This window comes from Phocoena phocoena, chromosome 20, assembly GCF_963924675.1.
Source record: "Phocoena phocoena chromosome 20, mPhoPho1.1, whole genome shotgun sequence".
Lineage (NCBI taxonomy): Eukaryota > Metazoa > Chordata > Mammalia > Artiodactyla > Phocoenidae > Phocoena > Phocoena phocoena.
Window position 1 is genome coordinate 360284 of NC_089238.1, and position 22668 is coordinate 382951.

The 22668-nt window shown below is 56.3% G+C and overlaps 2 protein-coding genes across 4 annotated transcripts; both read left to right on the forward strand.

The window, feature by feature from the left end:
- The first annotated feature begins 954 nt into the window (after nt 1-954).
- ZBTB45 (zinc finger and BTB domain containing 45) lies at nt 955-3120 on the forward strand. The gene is made up of 2 exons (XM_065898895.1): nt 955-2239; nt 2864-3120. The coding sequence occupies exons 1-2, from the start codon at nt 955-957 to the stop codon at nt 3118-3120; spliced, it is 1542 nt and encodes a 513-aa protein (XP_065754967.1).
- A 1916-nt stretch (nt 3121-5036) lies between these two features.
- On the forward strand, nt 5037-12452 carry SLC27A5 (solute carrier family 27 member 5). Of its 3 annotated transcripts, none has more exons than XM_065898889.1 (10): nt 5037-5732; nt 6108-6317; nt 6718-6876; nt 8759-8883; nt 9793-9987; nt 10064-10154; nt 11176-11374; nt 11644-11741; nt 11872-12002; nt 12086-12452. In XM_065898889.1, exons 1-10 carry the CDS (start codon nt 5054-5056, stop codon nt 12260-12262), a joined length of 2064 nt encoding a protein of 687 aa, XP_065754961.1. In that variant the 5' UTR covers nt 5037-5053; the 3' UTR covers nt 12263-12452. The 3 variants fall into 3 exon arrangements, with proteins under 3 accessions (XP_065754961.1, XP_065754963.1, XP_065754962.1); XM_065898891.1 differs by having other exon boundaries at nt 5054-5479; nt 6107-6317; XM_065898890.1 differs by having other exon boundaries at nt 5054-5732; nt 10082-10154; nt 12086-12262.
- The last annotated feature ends 10216 nt before the right edge of the window (nt 12453-22668 follow it).

The window sequence follows — 22668 nt, forward strand, 5'->3', positions numbered from 1 at the left end:
GCCAGTTTTAACAAGAAGTGTCCATATTGCTCAGCCATGCTGATCTTGAGGCCTCTGCCGCTCCACCTGCACCCAACCAATCACACACCCCTGCACAGTCCGCAAGCCCCCTCTCTATTGCCCCACCCACACCCTGCGCCCCACAGGCCCAATCAAGATTCCAGGAAGCAGGAGGCAGGCGGCGTCTCCCGCTAGCTGTGCCGGAGCGGGCCAGAGACCATGTATTTTCCTCCCGCAGGGCACCTGCTAGGCTAGTGCCCAATCTAGTCTCAACTCTGGGTGACTATGCACACCCCGAATCGCTTAGCCCCAGAGGCGGTTCATGCCAGCCACACCCCTGCGAAGACTTCCATATACACTAGTTAATGTAGCCAGGTTCCGAGGCAGCAGACCTCGGTCTGCACAGGGCCTTGGATGTTGCAAGGTTGGGGGCTGTGTCAAGGGGGGATCAAAAAGAAGCCACTCACGGTGGGAGTCGCAGCCAGCAGGGTGGGGAGTGGGTGAGACGTGGAAGCCTGTTCTAGATAGGGGTCCCCGCCCTCTCCTCCACAGGGTGTCCTGTCAGAGGAGGATGTGGGGAAGGCTATGGATACCGGAGTTCCGGGAAGGGTGGGTGGGGCAAAATAGGGGAAGCGAGCCCTGGAGCTCCCCACGCTGGCAGTAAGCAAGACCGGAGGGCAGCAAACCTTTGGTATCCCCAGCCTCCTCACAGCGGTGTGCTGGGGGCTTCAGAGGTAGAGGGGGCTGCAGAAGTCCTGGGGCGGGGGCAGGGAGTCCTGCTGTGCTGGGAACCAGGACTTCGAGGGGCCAGGGGCATTGGAGAAGGTTGGGGTTCCTGAAGCCTGGGGGTGTGGTTCACCCTTGGGCCCTGTCCCGCTGAAGGGATGGGAACGCTGGGGCAGGGGGGGATCCCTGGCTGACTTCCTCTTGCCCACACCCGCTGGTCCGGTGCAGATGGCGGCAGCGGAGGCGGTGCACCACATTCACCTGCAGAACTTCTCCCGATCCCTGCTTGAGACCCTCAACGGGCAGCGGCTGGGTGGGCACTTCTGTGACGTGACTGTGCGCATCCGCGAGGCTTCACTGCGTGCACACCGCTGCGTGTTGGCCGCCGGCTCGCCCTTCTTCCAGGACAAATTGCTGCTCGGCCACTCTGAGATCCGCGTGCCGCCTGTGGTGCCCGCGCAGACGGTGCGCCAGCTCGTCGAGTTCCTCTACAGCGGCTCGCTCGTGGTGGCGCAGGGTGAAGCGCTGCAGGTGCTCACGGCCGCGTCGGTGCTGCGCATCCAGACGGTCATAGACGAATGCACGCAAATCATAGCCCGCGCCCGCGCCCCTGCCCCGGGCCCCCCCGCGCCCGCGCCCCTGCCCACGCCCGTGCCCCCGCCGCTCGCGCCCGCGCAGCTGCGCCACCGCCTGCGCCACTTGCTGGCCGCGCGCCCCCCGGGCCACCCCGGTGCCGCGCACACACGCAAGCAGCGCCAGCCCGCGCGCCTGCAGCTGCCCGCGCCCCCCGCGCCTGCCAAGGCGGAGGGATCGGATGCCGACCCCGCCCTGACCGCTGCGCCAGACGACGGCGCGGACGACGACGACGACGAGACCGATGAGGAGACCGACGGCGAGGATGGCGAAGGCGGCGGCCCGGGTGAGGGACAGGCGCCCCCTTCTTTCCCCGACTGCGCCGCCGGCTTCCTACCCGCGGCCGCGGACGGCGCGCGCGAGGAGCCGCCTGCGCCCGCCGGCCTCTCCGATTACGGCGGCGCCGGGCGGGACTTCCTCCGGGGGACTTCGGCTGCGGAGGACGTGTTCCCCGACAGCTACGTCTCCGCTTGGCAAGACGGAGATCAAACCGCCCCTGAAGGCTGTCCCGCCGAGACCCCTGCCCCGCCCGACTGTGTCCTATCCGGACCCCGCCCACCTGGCGTGAAGACCCCCGGGCCGCCCGTCGCGCTTTTCCCCTTTCATCTGGGCGCTCCCGGGCCGCCAGCGCAACCCCCTCCCGCGCCCTCGGGGCCGGCCCCTGCGCCCCCACCCGCCTTCTACCCAGCGCTCCAGCCGGACGCAGCTCCCAGCGCGCCTCTAGGGGAGGCCCCGGCCCCACCGGCCGCTCCCAGCGCAGCCCCGTCGACCACCCCTGCGCGCGCCCCGGGTGCCGAGCCGCCCGCCTATGAGTGCAGTCACTGCCACAAGACGTTCAGCTCCCGGAAGAACTACACCAAGCACATGTTCATCCACTCGGGTGAGCCGGGCTGGGTCTCTGAGCCCCTCGATCATTGGAGATAGGCTTCTTGTTAATACTTGATGACCCTAGGGGTCAAACACGGCCTGTCTCCCCCTGTCTGATTCAGGGGGAGGGGGGCAGCTTACTCTGTCACCCCTGGAACATGATAGCAGCCAGAAGGGAGGGGGTAGGTATGTCGGGGTCTTTCCCAGTGTAAGGGTGCTGGGCCTTGCTAGACTGTCCCCAGAATGGTGGCCAGCGACCAGACAGTCCAGAACGCTCTGTGAGCGTGGCAGGGATGCGGGAGGGGTAGCCCGCGGCCCTGTGCCAGGCACGGTACGGTTTGGGGGCGGGAAGGTCCCTGGAGGTGGGGGTAGACCTGAGTGGTCAGCCTCGGTGGGCAGCGATGTCCCAGACCTGCGGGGTTCCCCGCTGGAAGGCTGCCTGTCGGAGTTGTGGGTCACAGACAGGCAGTGACATCCCAGTATGACCCTAAGGGTCGGGGAGAGGGGCGTCGCTGCCGGGCGGGGGGATTCCGGATGGATGGCTGGTCCGGTTGGGGAGGGGAGTCCCTGCCCGGCAAAGGCGCCCGGGGCCCTTCCCCAGCTGACCTGAGTCTGCTGCCCGCCCTGTCGCCCGCAGGGGAGAAGCCCCACCAGTGCGCCGTGTGCTGGCGATCCTTCTCGCTGCGCGACTACCTGCTCAAGCACATGGTCACGCACACGGGCGTGCGCGCCTTCCAGTGCGCCGTCTGCGCCAAGCGCTTCACGCAGAAGAGCTCGCTCAACGTGCACATGCGCACCCACCGGCCGGAGCGCGCGCCGTGCCCCGCCTGCGGCAAGGTCTTCTCGCACCGCGCGCTGCTGGAGCGCCACCTGGCCGCGCACCCTGCGCCCTGATCCGGGCATGGGGTCTGGCCACGCCCACCGAGGGATCGGTCAAGCCCCACCCGCTGTCACGCCTGTCGCGGCCACTTGACCACGTTCCCGCCACCAGCCCACGCTTTCTCCTGAGATCAGGCCCTTCTCCTGCTTCCACCCTTCTCTCCAGCCCAGCCCGCCTTATTCCTCTCCTCCTACGTACTCGGCCCTCCGGGTGGGGGCTGGCTGGGGATGGTCAGGGACCCGACCACCTCTGAGAACTGGATCATCTCCAACCTGAACTAGGGCTCAACCATGGTGCGGGGCCCAGGATTCATGGCTCCGACTCTGGTTCACGCCCCTCCCCTCCCATGAGTGGGGTGGGGTCTGCTCCCCTGCCCCTGTGTCAGGCCGGGAAATGTCCCCAGCTCCCCGACCCGAGCTAATCCTCCCTCATCTGGCGCCTGGGGCGTCTCAGGTGGGCCCATCATGGACTGAGGCCTGGTCTTGGGACCACTGCACTGTAATAAAGGACTGTGGGCCGTGGGGCCGAAAGCTGGAAGCGTGTGCTCCCGGACCCGTGTGTTCCTCTTCCTCACAGACCGTCTGTGGGTGTTGGGCCTCAGTGCCCCTGTCCCTGGCAGCATCCCTGCTGCTCCCTGGGCTCCTTTGGGCTGCGAGCGGATGATCCGCTTTGCCATCTCGTGTCTCTGTTCTCTGGGTGGGAGTGCGGCGCACGTATGACTGGCGCTTGACTCTCCCAGAGCCCTCAGTCCTGTGGGGAGGGGTACAGGCGGGTCTCGGAGAGGGAGGCCACATGTGGGAAATTCGCAGCCACAATCCCAGCTGCTGCCACCCAAGATAAAGATTTCGAGGCCCCTCCCCCCATATCTTCCAGACAGAATCTCTAGCCTTCAGACTTCTCCCCTGTCCTGATGGGCATGATGGTTGAGCACCTCACTTTTGGGGGTCCGGGAGTCTTTGGGGCCAGGCTGCCACTAGGGGGTTCGAGCCCCAGGATAGCTGTCCTGGCCGGCAAGGTCGGAAGTGCCAGGCAGGGCTGGGGTGGGGGCAGGGCAGAAAGCGGCAGCCGGGACCCTCGGGCCGCCCATTGGGCTGCGGAAGATAGCCAACCAGTGTCAGTTCGAGGCTACTCTCCGCGTGCCCCCATCACACTGTCGGCACGTGGCCTGGGCACCCCGGTCCAAAGTATCTGGAGCCGGTGAGGGGTGTGTGGCCTGTAGGGCGCTCCAGTAGCCCAGCTTGCTGTGATCCTAGGCCAATGGCAACGTTTCTCTGTGCTACCCCCTGTGACTGCCTCCCAGAGGAGGGGGGCTAAGGCTTTCCTGGTCCAACCGTGCATAGACTGCCAGACCCACATTCCAGGCAGAGTTCAGCCTCCTGAACCCTAAGCATGGTCCCCATTGATGCCAAGGGTAAGGCAGAGAGTCAGAGTGGACCACATGGGTTGGGGGTCAGAGCTGGGTTTGAATTCGGGCACTGCAGGTGTTCAAGGGCTTACACCTGCTGTGTACCTGGCAGGAGGCTGGGGGCTCATCCCAGCCAGGCCCCATCTCCCGGAGGATTCAGATTAAGTAGTTGCCACAGGAGAACTTCCTGGTGAGGTTTGCAGATGGGAAGGCAGTGCTTACAACCAGAGCTGCCCTGCTATCCTGCTGAATTTGCATTTGGCATGGCTGGAAGGTCAGTTTCCTGAGAGAGGGATTTCTGCCTATTTCCCAAGTGCCTGGGGCACAGCGTGGGGGACAGAGGCAGAGGGGCTGGAGCCACGCGGAAGACCAGGCAGAGTGAAACAAACAGTTGGGGTTAAAAAGGGCTGGAGGCAGAGTCCTGGAGCCACCACCATGGCCAGCAGCCTCTGGGTCACCGCCAGGGGGTGGGGCTGATGGGTTATCAGCCCGGGCAAGAGGTGGGCATTCCTGGACGTGTCCCTGAGGCAGGAGCAGGTACGATGGGTATCTGGGGACGACTGGCCTTCTTGCTCTTGCTGCTGCGAGGCCTGGGGCAGTCCTCATGGCCTGCAGCAGTGGCCCTGGCTCTGCGCTGGCTCCTGGGAGACTCTGCCTGCTGTGCGCTGCTGGGCCTGGCTGTGCTGACGTGGCCCTGGCTCGGGCCCTGGATGCCCCACTGGCTGAGCCTGGCGGCCGCGGCCCTCACACTGGCTCTGCTGCCCACGCAGCCACCCCCAGGGTTGCGCTGGCTGCCTGCAGACCTGGCCTACATCTTCAAGGTTCTCCGCCTGGGCCTGAACATCCGGGCGCGCTTGAGCCGCCAGCCACCTGACACCTTCGTAGATTCCTTCGAGCGGCGGGTGCGAGCGCAGCCAGGGAGAGCGATCTTGGTGTGGACGGGGCCGGGGAGCCGCTCGGTCACCTTCGGGGAGCTGGACGCCAGGGCCTGCCGGGCGGCGTGGGTCATGAAGGCCGAGCTGGGCGGCGCCACGGGAGCCCACGCTCAGGAGCCCACCGCCCTCCTCGTGCTGCCCTCGCAGACCATTCCTGCCCTGGGCCTGTGGCTCGGGCTGGCCAAGCTGGGCTGTCCGGTGGCCTGGATTAATCCACACGGCCGGGGGGCGCCCCTGGTGCACTCCGTGCTGAGCTCTGGGGCTCGGGTGCTGGTGGTGGACCCAGGTGAGGACCTCGGAGACCAGCGGAGGTCGGATGTGGTGGGGACAGGGGCAGGAGACAGACGTGGAGGATTGCTGTCCAGAGGGTCCTGGTGGGGGCTGGGCAAGAGCTCCGCGTCCCTCACCCACCCCCAGGCAATTAGGGCCAAAACTTAGTTGCTGGGAAGTAATTCTGAGGGCACCAGGGCTTTGCTTTGTGTTTTCTTCAACATGGCTATTTCAACTTTTTTGCCCCCCAATACTAATTACGGGGTTCTTTACAGATAAGGCAGATGCTCTTCTCTGCTGGCCGGCAGTGGGCTCCTCTCCCACATCTTGGGTCCCCCCCCACCTCAAAGGTGGGCCTCCTCTAAATGCCTCCTCTGACCCATTCCCACAGACCTCTGCGAGAACCTGGAGGAGGTCCTTCCCAAGCTGCAGGCAGAGAACATCCGCTGCTTCTACCTCGGTCACTCCTCCCCCACGCCGGGGGTGAGGGCTCTGGGGGCTGCCCTTGATGCTGCACCCTCAGACCCCGTGCCCGCTGACCTTCGAGCTGAGATCAAGCTGAGAAGCCCAGCCCTGTTCATCTACACCTCGGGGACCACCGGTGAGGGCGCCCAGCAGTCCTAGTCCACCCTCTGAACCCTTCTGCTGACATGACTCCAAGCCTGACCTGCGCCTCAAACTTGACCTCTGAAACCCACCCTGCCCTTTGATTTTGACACCTGGCCGAACTCTGACCCCCAGTGTTGTTTGAACGGTCAGTGCCAGAATCCTGCCTCTGCCCAGTAAACAGCCACTGAAACCCTGAACTTTGGAATTCAGCCTCTGAACTCCAGTCCAACGTGTCCTCCCTAAACCCACTCACAGGTCCCATACTTGACCACCTTTCGAGAGCCTCAAACCCCTGGCTGTGCAGACCTGATCCTGGAGACCCACTCCCGCGTGCGGGTCCCTCTAGCGCTGTCCGCGCACCACCCCACTCTTTCCATTGCTTCTTCCCCCAGGGCTCCCGAAGCCAGCCATCCTCACGTACGAGCGGGTGCTACAGATAAGCGGGATGCTGAGCCTGTGTGGGGTCACAGCTGATGACGTGGTCTACACGGTCCTGCCTCTGTACCACACGATGGGGCTGGTCCTTGGGGTCCTTAGCTGCCTGGAGCTTGGTAAGCCCTTCGCTGAGGACCACCCCCCAATCCACAGGACTGCCAGACTTGATGTCAAGGCCCCATAGGTTACCCAGCACCCCAGGTTCTTACCTTTGACAAGGGACAGTGAGCCCCAGGGCTACCTGGACAGAGGGCTGGGCACCCAGACGGTCCTTAATGGCTGTGCTGTGGTCGGGAGGTGAAAGAGCTGATGTGAGTGTCGGTCACTCATATCCGTCATCGTCACGGGCAGAGCCAGTGAGGGAACACTCACCAGACATTCCATCCGGTTGTCGTCTCCCTAGACACCTGACCATGAATTCTGTCAACAGACTGCGCTGGTCTGTTTTGTTGTTGTTGTTGTTGTTTTTTGTTTTTTTTTCCCTGAAATTTTAACATGGAAAATTTTGAAATATAAAAATTTCTAAAATTCTCTACATGTATCCTCAAGTACTCACCACCCAGCTTCAGCCACCATCAGCATTCTGCTCTTCTGTGTTCTGTTTATCGCCTCCCCCTTATTCCCACTTGTCTTTTTACTCATATTTTATTTAAAACATTTTAAATCATGGACAATTTCAAACATACACTAAAGCAGAGCAGTCAGTTTGATGATGCTTCCCATATCCTCACCCAGCCTCAACAATTGTTAACATGTTGCCAATTTTATTTCATATGTACTCCCTTCCTTCTTTCTGGATTATTTTGGAGCAAATCCTAGACACTATCTTTTTGTTGGTAAATATTGCAGTATGTATCTCTAACAGGTAAGGCCTTAAAAAACTGTAACCAGAGCGATCATCACACCTGAAAAAATTAAGAGTAACTCTTTGATATTATCTGATGTGCACTTCACGTTAAAAATTTCCCCAATTGTTTTACTGTCTTTTTGCAGTTAAACTGTTTTCATTGTACTTGCTTGCTTGGTCTCTGCTCCTCTCCCTCCCACACTTCCTGGTAGACTACATGTTCACTCTAGAGATGTTTTCAGATTCAGTCCAATTATTCTTGACAAGAACCTCGGTGGCTGCAAAGTGCCTCCTAATTTGTCACGTTGGAGGCTGCTCAAAACTGGGATCCTACCTTAGGCTAAGAAGAATTGGGAAGCTTTCATTGGAAAAATCCTTATCAACCTCCCCCCTGGCTTTAGCAGCTCTTGAAGACCTTTCCAGAATCCAGGCATCTCACGAGGGGTTGCTAACAAAGCTATCGGTTTCAAGGACCCAGCATCCATTTTCACAGAGAGGGCATTATATTTCACCTCTGTCAAGATACAGCCTCGAAGAAGACACACTTGCTACCTCACCAAGCACACGAGCCATCGTCCCTTTGGGTGCAGGGATGATATTTAGCTTTCGGGGTTTTGTTGAGGATTAGGGTTGAGGTAAGGAGAGTGCCATCCACGGAGCCAGCTGCAGAGGAGGGGATCAGAAAAGGAGGGAGCAATTTCCTGGAGTGCATGTAGTGGCCCCTAAGATGTATTCATCCATGTGTCCATCCTTCAGAACATCCATATATCCATCCACCAACCCACCCATCCATCACCCATCCACCCTTCCACCCGCCTTTCCATCCACCTACCCATTCATCCATCTATCCATTTGCCGAGCTAGACATTCCTAAGACAGTTATCACAATCAAGAGTGATTCCTACTCACAGCCCTTATTCGGCAGTGCTCACTTTGTACCAGGCACCGAGCTTTCCACACATACTGGAGACGGGATTCAAACTCAGGCTCGGCTGTGCTCTTCTCACGGGAATAGTCCTGGCTGGGCCAGCAACACAGAGATGAACCTGATGTCATCTTGGGTTTCAGGGGCCACAGCCAGGTGATCAAAGCAGCTTCTCAACAGTGGCTTGGAAGCATGACCCGAAACCCTTTCCTCTCCTCCCTCCAAGGAGTGACCTGTGTCCTGGCCCCCAAGTTCTCTGCCTCCTGCTTCTGGGACGACTGTCGGCAGCACGGCGTGACTGTGATCCAGTATGTGGGCGAGGTCCTGCGGTACCTGTGCAACACTCCCCAGGTGAGATGCTAAGATTAGGGCTCCAAGGTGAACACCCCAGGAATCATCCCAGGTAAAGATCTCAGGTAGATTCAGTCCAGGACTCAAGCAAGGTCCCTCAGGTATCAATAAAACACCCCAGACAAGAGGCACGGACAGTGAGTCCCACACAAGGTTTCCAATCATGGCTGCTTTGATGATCAGCGGTGCTATCTTGGGCAGGTGACTTCACGTCTCTCAGCCTCAGTGTCCTCTTTGGGAAATCAGGAATAATACCTCAAGGGGGTATTGTGAGAATTAAACACGTAAAGTGCCTAGAACAGGGTGTGGCTCAGGATAAACTCACTAGATGCGAGCTGGCCTCATGCTATGTATCAATGATGTATGGACCCTGGGTGACTGTCTCTAAGCAAGATCTCCAGGTATCCTTCCAAATATAGTCTCTAGGTAACCCCTCAGGGAAAGGTTCCTGGTAACTACCCCCAAGTAAGGCTCCCAGATAACTCCCCAAGATAAAGCTTCAAGTCACTCCCCAGGTTACCTTCAGGTAAAGGCCCCCAAGTAACCCCTCCTGGTAAGGCCTCCAGTTAACCCCGCCCCCCCCAGGTAAAAGCTTCAGGTAACTACCCCTATATAAGACCCCAGATGTTTCCCCTAGGTAAGACCCCAGATGAGGCCTCCCATCGCCCCTAGATATCTCTCCAGGTAAGGTTCCCAGGTAACCTCTGCAGGTAACCCCTGCAAGTTAACTCTCCAGGTACAGACTCCAGGTAACTGCTCAAGTAAGAACTCAGGTAGATCACCTAGGTAAAGACCCCCCATCACCTCCCAGGTAGCTGCTCAGGTCAGGACCCAAGATAGCCCTCCCGGGTAAGGGTTCCTGGGCACACCCGAGGGCACCTCCTCACCCTTCTTGGGGCGTCCATGCAGCGGCCAGAGGACCGAACACATAAAGTCCGCCTGGCGATTGGCAGTGGACTCCGGGCAGAAGTGTGGGAGACCTTCCAGCAGCGCTTTGGCCCCATTCGGATCTGGGAAGTCTACGGCTCCACGGAAGGCAACGGTGGCTTTGTCAACTACCCAGGGCGCTGTGGGGCCCAGGGCAAGACAAGCTGCTTCCTTCGAGTGAGTGTGTGGGTGTGGCCCTGATTGAGGCTGAGCCCACAGGACCTCTGCTGACACCTCCCCACCCTCCACTCAGATGCTCTCCCCCTTCGAGCTTGTACAGTACAGCATGGAGACAGAGGAGCCTGTGAGGGACAACTGGGGCCTCTGCATCCCTGCGAGGCCAGGTATGAGGGCTGGGGGACCTTCCCTGGGTGTGGGGAGGGTGGAAACCCTAGGTCTCCTCCGTGACTGGAACAAGCCACCCAAAGCCTTGAGGTTGATGTCCAGTGGTGGTGTCTGCAGTCCTCACCTGGACCCCGAGTCCCAGGCCTGTCTGACAGCGGTCCGGGGCCCTCTCCCTCTCCGCTTGTCAGCTCTGCCCAGCTCCTCTGCCTCAACCTCTTGTCCACCTGAGTTGTTCTCTTGAGCTTTCTGTGGAAGTCACATCCTCCCAGGCATCAGTCTCTTGTCCTGAACCTTCTCCTAGGGTCTTCTCTCCGGCGGCGTTGCAAGGTCCTGGCGGAATCTCTCTCTTCCCACCACCATTTGCCTCTCTCCCTCGTCCATCCTTGTTAGCCTTTCCCTATTTCTTTTCTCTTCTTTTTTTTTTTAAACGCTTAGATAACATTTACTATGTGGCAGGTATTGTGCTATACATACAATTATTTAATATCTACCCCCGGCATATTGTCTGGCCCACGGCCAGTGGTCAGTTTGTTGAGTGAATGAACCCAGCCCCTATGTGCACACCCGCAAAGTTGCTGACTACCCCCTGGAACAGCCCATTACACTGATAGATAACTGGTGATTGGAAGGATCTTCTTTATATTGACCCCAGCCGCCTCCCTGCAATTTCCACCCTCTGATTCTATTTCTACCCCTGTGGGGCCACACAGTACGAGCCTTAACTGTCCTCCCGCAAGCTCGACTTCGCAGCATCTGAAGACTCATCCGTCCCCCTAGCTTCTCCCTTCCCGACACTCCCTGCAGAGACTCCTCCGGGCTCCTTTCCGCGGCGGTGGTCCCCCTATTTCTAATGGACTCCCTGACGCCACCTTCCCTCTCCTTCTGCCTCTCATTTTCTGTCTCTGGATCTGTTTCTGGGTCTCTCTCTGCCTCTTCTCTGGCAGAGTCCCGGCCGCGGCCTGGTGGGCTCCTGATGTCCTCGTCCACGGCTAATGCTGGACTCCCACTCCTACCCCCCAGGGGAGGCAGGGCTCCTGCTGACCCAGGTGCTGCGTCACCAACCTTTCCTGGGCTACCGTGGGCCCCGGGAGCACACAGAAAGGAAGTTGGTGAAGAACGTGCGGCGCCCGAACGACCTTTACTACAACACCGGGGACGTGCTGGCCCTGGACGACGAAGGCTTCCTCTACTTCCGCGACCGCCTCGGGGACACCTTCCGGTCCCGCGGGGTTTCCCAGGGCGGGGCTTCTGGATTCTGGAGGGGGCGGAGCTTCGTGGACAGGAGGCGGAGCCTCTCCTTTTCAGGGGCGAGACTTGTAGATGCCGGAGGGGGCAGGGCTTGTGGAAGGAGGCGGGGCCTCTCCTTTCCAGGGGCGGGACTTCTGAATTCCAGAGGGGATGGGGCCTAGTCGCCAGGAGGCGCGGCTTGGTCAGGGGCGGGGCCTCCTTTCCTGGGCCCTGGTCCCAGCACCCCCTCCAACCCCGCAGGTGGAAGGGTGAGAACGTGTCCACGCGGGAGGTGGAGGGCGTGCTGTCACTCGTGGACTTCCTGCAGGAGGTGAACGTCTACGGTGTGCCTGTGCCAGGTGCGGAGGGTTCACCTCATTCTAACCCCCCAACTGCTTTGTGGGTGGTGCCGGAGCTTTGTTACAGGTGGGGGGCTGCCAGCCTTGGGCACTGTGAGGTGGGTCCGCTGAGGACGCATGTGCTCCACAGGATGTGAGGGCAAGGTGGGCATGGCTGCCGTGCAGCTGGCCCGCGGCCAGGCGTTTGACGGGCAGAGGCTGTACCAGCACGTGCGCACTTGGCTCCCCACCTACGCTGCCCCTCATTTCATTCGTATTCAGGTGAGCTCACCGTGGCTGGAGTAGGTGGGTGGGAGGTCTCGGCGGGACAGTCACAGGTGGGGTCACAGTCCCTGCCCTTGCAGGACACCTTGGAGATCACAAGCACGTTCAAACTGGTGAAGTCGCGGTTGGTGCGCGAGGGCTTCAACGTGGGCATCGTTGCTGACCCCCTGTACCTGCTGGACAACCAGGCCCGAGCCTTCCGGCCCCTGACGCCAGACATATACCGGGCAGTATGTGAGGGAGCCTGGAGACTCTAACCATCGGGTCAGCCCACAGGACATCCGAAGGCACTAGGCCCAACGCTGATCACCACCCCCTCTTGTACTGTCACCCACACCCCAGACCTGCACGGCGTTGTCAGGAATCCCAGCCTCTCCTTATCCCCAGCCGCACAGTGTGGGATGACCCTGGCCCCGCAGCAGAGCGAGAATAAACTTGGATGTGTACTCAGATGTCTGTGTGGATGGGGAAACAAGCAAGCAGTGCAGGGGCCAGTGCCCTCACTTACTTCAGGGTCCCCCCCTCCCACTTGAGGAGTGGCCTTGTCTGGTCAAGGCCAGGGGTGTGGGAGGAGCCCACAGCTCCACAGCCACCCCAGGTGGAGAGACAATTCTATCTGTGGGTCATTTGTGGCCTCTGATGCAGCTGAGGCTTGGCTAGGCCAGTGGATGTGGACGTGGTCTGGAGGATGTGGGGAGAAGTGCCATGATGGGCAGTCTGACAAAGGCCAGAGGGCGTTGGACTGAGGCAAGAAGGGTGTGACTGGGGGAGGAGTGTGTCTGGCAGAGTGCATGTGCAAAGGCCCTGTGGCAAGTCCCTCTGGGGGAAGCAGAGGCAGAGGCTTCTGGAGAACAGCATACACAGTGTCTTAGGGTCCATTGTGGGAGCAGTGGGCAGGGGGATGTTAGCAGGAGCAGTTGTTGCTGGGTGACGTCCCCGAGGCAGTATCATGGTCCCACGGGCCCCTGGGCACTTTAAGGTGGGTTTGCTATGAGGATCTTCTGGTCAGTGGCGGCGGCCGGGCACTGTGTGCGGCCTGAGCAAGCAGACCAGGCACTGCGGGCCATCCCTGTGGTTATCTTCCGGGATGTGGCAATTCCTGTTGTCATTGACTGTTTCTCTGCCCTTGGGGCCAAGGGAGCCCCGTCTGTCCCCCACAGAACCACAGCCCCTTCTTGGCACTGGTGCACACAGCTGGACTCAATCTGGGCCCACCGTGGTCCAGCCCGCCTCCCTGCACACACGAGGTCATCAGGTTTGTTCACACGCCTGTTCCCTCCATGAGAGACCCTGGCTAGGAAGGGAGCTGGGGCTGTGTGAACATAGCAGCAGAGGCCCAGGCTGGCCATCCCTGCTTTGGCCCAGGCCTACTTCCTCCTGGAGCACACAGTAGGTCCAGTATCGTTTGACAGCTGGCACATAGCAGCAGAGACTGGGCTGGTCCACGTTGAGGCCCAGTGTCCTGCCCTTAAGGCCCTTGTACCCTCCGGGACCAGAAACCAGCTTGGAAGAGAGCTTGGAGTGTATGGATGAAGCAGTAGAGGCTGCCACTGGCCACCCCACTGCAACCAAGTGCTCCTGCCATGACTGGTCACTGTCCCTTAAGACCTGCTGGGCACTGCTCTACAGGTTCTCCAGGCTTCCCTGGAGAAGGAAAAGCTGCCCATCGCCTGTGCCAGCATGAGCCGATACGTCCACTTATCTTGCATGTACCATGCTGCGAGTGGGGTGAAGTTGTGGCCATCCCCCCCCGATGAGGAACACTGCATTCCTGCACCCAGGTCAAGGGGCCCTGACTGGTGAGGCCGTGTCACTGCATTTCCTCTTGACAGAAGAGGCTAGCATCTGGGATGTGAGCCAAAGAGACCCACCCAGTCAACAGAAGAACATGTGCTGGGATGCCTGGAGAGTGGCGCGGGGGGACGTGTGCTGGACGCGAACCTGGGTCTGTGGATCCCGGAGGTTTCAGTGTGGATTGAGAGCTGGCCGCTTACAGCCTGGATGGCCTGGGTCAATGCCTAGAACCCCTTACCTCCCGAGCACTGTCTTTCTTCATTGTAAAATGGGACTGGTGATCGTGTCCACCTCAACAGATGTTTATGGGGATTAAACAAGATAGACGTGCAGGGCAAGTTCCCCACAAGGGCTACCTGTCGGCCCTGACATTGGCATCCTGGCTCGGCTCTCACTGCGCGCCTGTTTCTTCATCAGCGGCGTCACTGGGAGGGATCATTGTCAGCAACAACAGGATTAAACTGTACCTAAGAACCCTCAAGATTGCCCTTGTAGCTGGGCTAATGCGGGTACGTCTCAGTCAACGGTCTGTGTCACCCTCATCCCATCTCACAGGGTGGGTGTAGCGTTATTCCCACTTTACCGTCAAGGAAGCCCCGGCTGAGGGGGTGCTTCAGCCATGAGTTATTTAGCCAGCACCATCAGGGCAGGCGTCAAGTCCTTCCGTCATCTCATGGATGTTATAAAAAGATCTCACTATGGATCTGAAGGCTTACAGGTTCACCAGCACTTTAAACAAATTCCTGCCCCTGCAAGCCCCAGTCAGCTTTGGACATTCACAGTTTTTTGCTATTACCTTTGCAAGGATTAAAACATAATTGTTGGAGCTTCCCTGGTGGCGCAGTGGTTGAGAGTCTGCCTGCCGATGCAGGGGACGCGGGTTCGTGCCCCGGTCTGGGAGGATCCCACATGCCGCGGAGGGGCTGGGCCCGTGACCCATGGCCGCTGGGCCTGCGCGTCCGGAGCCTGTGCTCCGCAACAGGAGAGGCCGCAACAGTGAGAGGCCCGCGTACCACAAAAAAAAAAACAAAAAACAAAAAAACATAATTGTTGGGGCTTCCCTGGTGGCTCAGTGGTTAAGAATCCTCCTGCCAATGCAGGGGACACGGGTTCGAGTCCATGTCCGGGAAGATCCCACATGCCGTGGAGCAACTAAGCCCGCGAGCCACAACTACTGAAGCCCGTGCGCCTAGAGCCCATGCTCTGCGACAAGAGAAGCCACCGTAATGAGAAGCCCACGCACCACAACGAAGAGTAGCCCCCACTCGCCGCAACTAGAGAAAGCCCGCGTGCAGCAACCAAGACCCAATGCAGGTTAAAATTTAAAAAAAAAAAAAAATGTGGCTGGTGGCCCCAGCTTTCTCTCCCAAAGGCTGCTTCATGTTAACGCCAGCAAGGAGGTTTGCGTCTGTTGTTGTTTTCTGCTGCCTTGTCAGGTAGAGTCACAGCTTGTAGCTACTTTAAATCCCGTGTCTTCAAGCGACAGGGACATTGGCTGTTCCTCCTTGCGACTTCTCCATTTGTGTGTTTTGCTGACTTTCCTTTGGAGGTTTGCCTTGTTCTTAACAATTTAAAGGAGTTCTTTAAATTTGTCTTTTCCGGATATTAGCCTTTTATCTGTACTGGGTGGCACAGATTCGGTGCAGATTCTCTTAATCTTGTTTCTGTATCTCTTTGCTGTACAGAAATTAGACTTTTATGTAGTCACATAAGATTAAGCCAGTTCCGTAAAATAACTGGATAGATTTCTGTATCCCTGGGCTTCTGTTGTAGAAAATCCATTACTAATGGATTTTTAAATGTGTTGCCATGGGGTTGCTTATAATATACATAAATTTATATTCCCTTATATCTCTGATACCAGTCTATCTGGTGGGTACATTTCACTCTTTTTTCATGTCTAGACTTACATGCTTTAGTGGCCTCTCTCATTTCTTTGCTCAGGTTCAGTGGTGTCATCTATTTTATTTATTGTTCTGTGCAGAGAGCGCTACTTTGGATTTATTTGCTCTACTCTTCTGGATTGGTCTTTTAAGTTTGTGTGCTGTCCCTGCCTGTGTAAACTTCTGGGGTGACGAGCGGGCACGGCCGGGAGAGCCGGCACAAGCGGTCCTCTCCGCTGGGCCAGGCTGTCCTCGCTTCAGCCCTGAAAACAAGATCCCTGTAAGCCTACCCTGTGAGCAGAGTCTGTGAGCCACATCTAGCTTCACTCTGCCGTTGTTTTGTGACTTCAGGCCTTTACCCCAAACCATGTCTCCCTCACGCTGACTTGGGCCTCAGGGCCCTAATATACATTTTGCAACAGAAGAAAAGCAAGTTCGATAGCCCCCGCGAAAGACTCTTTCCCTTTTGGATGTCAGCAAATAGATCGTACAGCAAGACACAGTCTGATTTGGGAGTCCCTTCTTGGCCTGGCAAATTCAGTGGACAAGAGTCAATTTACTATGAAACAGCGATTCCTTCTCTGATCCAGAGGTCTTTTCGGGAGAATTGTCAATAGTTTGCTTTTTTGGTCTTATTTCTAAATGTGTTTGATTACGATTAAAAAGATAGCTCCTATAACACCCCTTTATCACACTTCACACCCTTTAGCGTGGTTATAAAAAAAGACAATAACGGGCTTCCCTGGTGGCGCAGTGGTTGAGAGTCCGCCTGCTGATGCAGGCGACACGGGTTCGTGCCCCGGTCCGGGAAGATTCCGCGTGCCGTGGAGCGGCTGGGCCCGTGAGCCATGGCCGCTGAGCCTGCGCGTCCGGAGCCTGTGCTCCGCAACGGGAGAGGCCACAACAGTGAGAGGCCCGCATACTGCAAAAAAAAAAAAAAAAAAAAAAAAAAGACAATAACAAGTGTTGGGGAAGGTGTGGAGAAACTGGAACCCTTGTACGCTGCTAGTGAGAATGCAGAACAGTGCAGCTGCTTTAGAAAACAGTCATCTCAAGGTTAAATGTAGAGTTACTGTATGATCAGTAATTCCAGTTCTAACATAATCTTTTTTTCCCTATAAATTTATTTTTGGCTGCGATGGGTCTTCGTTGCCGCGCGGGCTTTCTCTAGCTGCGGCGAGCGGGGGCTACTCTTCGTTGCGGTGCACGGGCTTCTCACTGCGGTGGCGTCTCTCGTTGAGGAGCATGGGCTCTAGGCGCATGGGCTTCAGTAGTTGTGGCTCGCGGGCTCTAGAGCGCACGCTCAGTACTTGTGGCGCACGGGCTTAGGTGCTGTGTGGCACGTGGGATATTCCCGGACCAGGGCTCGAACCTGTGTCCCCTGCGTTGGCAGGCAGATTCTTAACCACTGCACCACCAGGGAAGTCCCCTAACATAATCTTATACCCAAGATAGATAAAAACACATGTCCACACAAACCCTCGCACATGAATGTTCATAGCAGCATTATTCACAGTACCAAAACGTGCAAACAACCCAAACTGTCCAAACAACTTAGGAATGGGTAAACACAATGTGCTACATGCGTACAATGGAATATTATTCGGCAGCAAAAAAAGAAGCCCTGATAGATCCGCAGAGACAGAAAGGAGATTGGTGATCGTCAGGGGCCGGGGAGGAGGAGTTAGGGATGACTGCTCACAGGTGTGCATTTTTTGGATAATGTGAGAAAATGTTTAAATGTGTGATGATGGAGGCACAGCTCTGTGGATAGACTAAAAACCACTGAATTGTATACCTTCAAGGGGTGAATTGCATGGTATGTGAATATCTCCATAAAGCTGTGAAAAATCTCTACACTGAAATGTAACATTTTATGATGTTTGCATTCACTTTTCTTTTGTAGAATATGAAGCTATTACCTGTCTTGATGGTGAGCCTGTGGCCTCCCTTCAAAGGCCTGCTCTCCTCGCCCTGCTTCAGCCTCGCTCAGCAGCTTTGGGGTGTGGTGCCCCACCCAACTCTGGAGCGTCTTCATCTAGTACCATGGCTCCCACAGTGGGCAGTGGGCACCCGAGGGGGCCCACTTTTTTTTTTCCTTTTAAAAAATTTTTTTTGAATTTTATTTTATTATTTTCTTTAGACAGCAGGTTCTTATTAGTTATCTATTTTATACATATTAGTGTATACATGTCAATCCCAATCGCCCAGTTCATCCCACAACCACCATCCCCACCACTTTCCCCCCTTGGTGTCCATACTTATTTTTTTCTACATCTGTGTCTCTATTTCTGCCCTGAAAACCAGTTCATCTGTACCATTTTTCTAGGTACCACATATATGCGTTAATATATGATATCTGTTTTTCTCTTTCTTACTTACTTCACTCTGTATGACAGTCTCTAGATCCTTCCACGTCTCTGCAAATGATCCAATTTTGTTCCTTTTTATGGCTGAGTAATATTCCACTGTATATATGTACCACATCTTCTTTATCCATTCATCTGTTGATGGGCATTTAGGTTGCTTCCATGACCTGGCTATTGTAAATAGTGCTGCAGTGAACATTGGGGTGCATGTGTCTTTTTGAATTATGGTTTTCTCTGGGTATATGTCCAGTAGTGGGATTGCTGGCTCATATGGTAATTCTATTTTTAGTTTTTTAAGGAACCTCCATACTGTTCTCCATAGTGGCTGTATCAATTTACATTCCCACCAACAGTGCAGGAGGGTTTCCTTTTCTCCACACCCTCTCCAGCATTGGTTGTTTGTAGATTTTCTGATGATGCCCATTCTAGCAGGTGTGAGGTGATACCTCACTGTGGTTTTGATCTGCATTTCTCTAATAATTAGTGATGTTGGGCAGCTTTTCATGTGCTTCTTGGCCATCTGTATGTCTTCCTTGGAGAAATGTCTATTTAAGCCTTCTGCCCATTTTTGGATCGGGTTGTTTGTTTTTTTGTTATTGAGCTGCATGAGCTGCTTGTAAATCTTGGAGATTAATCCTGTGTCAGTTGCTTCATTTGCAAATACTTTCTCCCATTCTGAGGGTTGTCTTTTTGTCTTGTGCATAGTTTCCTTTGCTGTGCAAAAGCTTTTAAGTTTCATTAGGTCCCATTTTTTTATTTTTGTTTTTATTTCCATTTCTCTAGAAGGTGGATCAAAGAAGATCTTGTTGTGATTTATGTCAAAGTGTTCTTCCTATGTTTTCCTCTAAGAGTTTTATAGTGTCCAGTCTTACATTTAGGTCTCTAATCCATTTTGAGTTTATTTTTGTGTATCGTGTTATGGAGTGTTCTAATTTCATTCTTTTACATGTAGCTGTCCAGTTTTCCCAGCACCACTTAGTGAAGAGGCTGTCTTTTCTCCATTGTGTATCCTTGCCGCCTTTGTCATAGGTTATTGACCATAAGTGCGTGGGGGCCCACTGTTTTAATCATCTTCTGTTCAACCAGCCCTAGGGCTATGGGAAGTGGCTGCACGCACAACACGTGTAGATGAGCTCACAGCCTGTGGAGGAGAGCACCTCACACCACACAGGGTCACGTGCTCTTGGGTGGCCCCTGGCCCCTGCTGCAGGATGTGTGACTGGCTTTCTGGAATAATTCCGCAGGCTTGGCAGGATGAGCCATTTGATGAGGAGGGCTGTGTGACTTGGGGCTGTTACTGCAGGAGTAGCGGAGGGAGGGAGGGGGACTTGCTACCTGCCCTTGGGGCTCTCCTGGTTTCAGGAGTTAGGGAGGCACCTAGAATCGGGCTTTGCTTTTAGCCTTTCCCCACATCCACAGATGCTTCCACAGTCAGACGGACCCGCGTCAGATTTTGGCTCTGCCAATCACTGGGTCACCTCAAGTAGGCTGACCTCAGGAGCAGCGGCCGAGGAAGGAGAAGGGGCTGGAGGGAGACCCAGGCGAGGAGAGGCGCTTGGGGTGGTCGTGAGGATCAGAGGAGACTGGGGGTGGGGGGCGAGCAGCTGGAACTGGGCAGGAAGACACCTCCTGCAGCCTCAGCCCAGAGACAGCCCAGGGGATGGCAGGGGTGAGGGGGTGCCACGGGAGGGGTGGCCCGGCCCGGTTTCTAACGCGAAGAGGTAGATTCTGGAAGCTGCCCCGCAGGCTGACCATGCTGCTGAGCTGGCTGGGGCAAGCAGTCTAAGAAAAGCGAGGGCAGGGACTTCCCTGGTGGCACAGTGGTTCAGACTGCGCTCCCAGTGCAGGGGGCCCGGGTTCGAGCCCTGGTCAGAGAACTAGATCCCACGTGCATGCTGCAACTAAGAGTTCGCATGCCACAACTAAGGAGCCCACCTGACGCAACTAAGACCTGGGGCAACCAAATAAAAAAAAAAAAAAAAAAAAAGACCCGGCACAGCCAAAGAAAGAAATATTTAACAACGACAACAAAAAAGCGACAGAAGATGAGGACCGTGATGGATCTGACTACGTGAAAACTCAAAAGTCAGATCAGATGCATGAAGATGTGACCAAGAGTGTGGCCCACACCGTGCATTCATGGGAGAGGAAACCCACGTGAGCGGCTGTGGGGAGGAGGGTGCAGCCTGCCTGGCATCCACGGAGAAACAGTGCACTTGGGTTCTGCCTGCAGGATGGACCAGGGCGTTCTAGCTGCCAGGGAGCCCTTCTGGAGGGAAGGCAGACAGGCGGGCCCCATGTTTCCGGAAGACACTGACGTATCCATGAGAATTTAAAAATCCCATGGCCCAGGGCTTCCCTGGTGGCGCAGTGGTTGAGAATCCGCCTGCCAATGCAGGGGACACGGGTTCGATCCCTGGTCTGGGAAGATCTCACATGCCGCAGAGCAACTAAGCCCCGCGCACCACAACTACTGAGCCCGTGTGCCGCAACTACTGAAGCCCATGCGCCTAGAGCCCGTGCTCCACAACAAGAGAAGCCACCGCAGTGAGAAGCCCGCGCACCGCAACGAAGAGCAGGCCCCACTCGCCGCAACTAGAGGAAGCCCGCGTGCAGCAACCAAGACCCAATGCAGCCAAAAAAAAAAAAAAAAATGTTCTGGATGATCCGGGTGGGCCCAACGTCACCACGAGGACCCTCAGAGGTGGAAGGGGAGGCAGAGGACAGTGGCAGGGTGACGCCCTGTGGGAGAGAGCCGACTGGCCACCGCTGGCTCAGAAGGTGGGGAAGGGCCGTGAGCCCGGCTCGCAGGCCATCTCTAGGGTGGAAAAGTCGAGCACACGGGATGGGTTCTCCCAGAGTTCACAGAAGGCACTCAACCCTGCCGCACCTGGAGCTTAGCTTAGTGAGGCTGTGCCTGACCCCTGACCTCCAGAACTATAAAATAATGTTTTGTTTTAAGAAAAAAAGAAAAAGGAAAAAACAAGAACAGAAATCCCACGCTCCCAGAAACTCACCGCTCCCACTTTGGGGGGAGTCTGTTTTGAGGAAACAGCTAGGTTGCATCTGGGGTGTCTGCTCTGGTGCGGCCACCACAGCACTGGGTGCTAAGGAGGCCGGGAAACAAGGAACTATCTGGGCTTGGTGGGAACAACACTGCCGGCCAGAAAACGGGATTTCCACCCCAGCATTTTTAATAACACAGGGAGCTGCGTGGTAAGAGCACGACTCACAACGTACAGTACTTTCACAAGCTGTGTGACACAAACCCCCACGGATGAACACTGAGAAGACAGCAGCATTAGGAATCGTTTCTGTGATCTCCTTTGCCCTCCTGTGTATTTCAGATTTCTCTAAGTGAACATAAACTACTTTTAAATATGGAAAATTGCATTAGAAGGTAGCCCACCGCTCTCCCTCAGCACCTGGCGGTCCTGACGTTGGGCCCTCGGCCTGGCCTGAGTGCTCGGGCCCTGCTCTGTCCTCTTCCGCCGTGTCCCCGGCATGGATGAAGCTTCCTGCTTGCCAACCAGATTGTAACAGGGAAGCACCTGTGTATTCTGTTACAAGTTAGTAACCGGAGAGATGTTGCCTATAACCTTCAATATACAAAACGGCCCATTTCTGGGAGCCCTGCCTCCCAGGTATAATGGGCGTTAAGCGAAAATACCTTTGTTCAGCTCTCAGGAAACCTCCTGACCAGGCCCCCCTGTGAAAGACTGCAGGGAGAAGAAATGAACACATCCCCTCCCGGAGCTGATCTGGGCCAGGAAATGTTTCACTTTACTCCCTCCCCTTTCAGTATGAAAGAAACCTGAATTTTAACTCACGCAAGATGGTTCTTTGGGGCACGAGTGCACCACTTTCTTGGTCTGCTGGCTTCCTATTTTTTTTAAAAGCACTTTCTTTTTTTTTTATTTTTTTTATTTTTTTTGTGGTACGTGGGCCTCTCACTGTTGTGGCCTCTCCCGTTGCGGAGCACAAGCTCCGGACGCGCAGGCTCAGCGGCCATGGCTCACGGGCCCAGCCGCTCCACGGCATGTGGGATCTTCCCGGACCGGGGCACGAACCCGTGTCCCCTGCATCGGCAGGCAGACTCTCAACCACTGCGCCACCGGGGAAGCCCAGCACTTTCTTTTTCAATTAATTTTTGGCTGCGTTGGGTCTTCGTTGCTGCACGCGGGCTTTCTCTCCAGTTGCGGCGGGCTTCTCATTGCGGTGGCTTCTCTTGTTGTGGAGCACAGGCTCTAGGTATGCGGGCTCAGTAGTTGTGGCTCTCGGGCTCTAGAGTGCAGGCTCAGTAGTTGTGGCGCACGGGCTTAGTTGCTCTGCGGCCTGTGGGATCTTCCCAGACCAGGGATCGAACCCGTGTCCCCTAGGTTGGCAGGTGGGTTCTCACTACTGCGCCGCCAGGGAAGTCCCGAGTCCGCTGGCTTTCTGAATAAAGTCACTATTCCTCGCCTCAACAACTCGGCTCTCAATTTATTGGCCTGTGGTGTGGCCAGCAGTACAAGCTGGGACTCGGTAACAAGATCACCAGTGCCCGGTTCCATCTCCAGCCTGGCTCTGCTTCCCCAGGCCTGAGTGTGGGCGACAGGTCAAAGGTCCTCAGAAGAC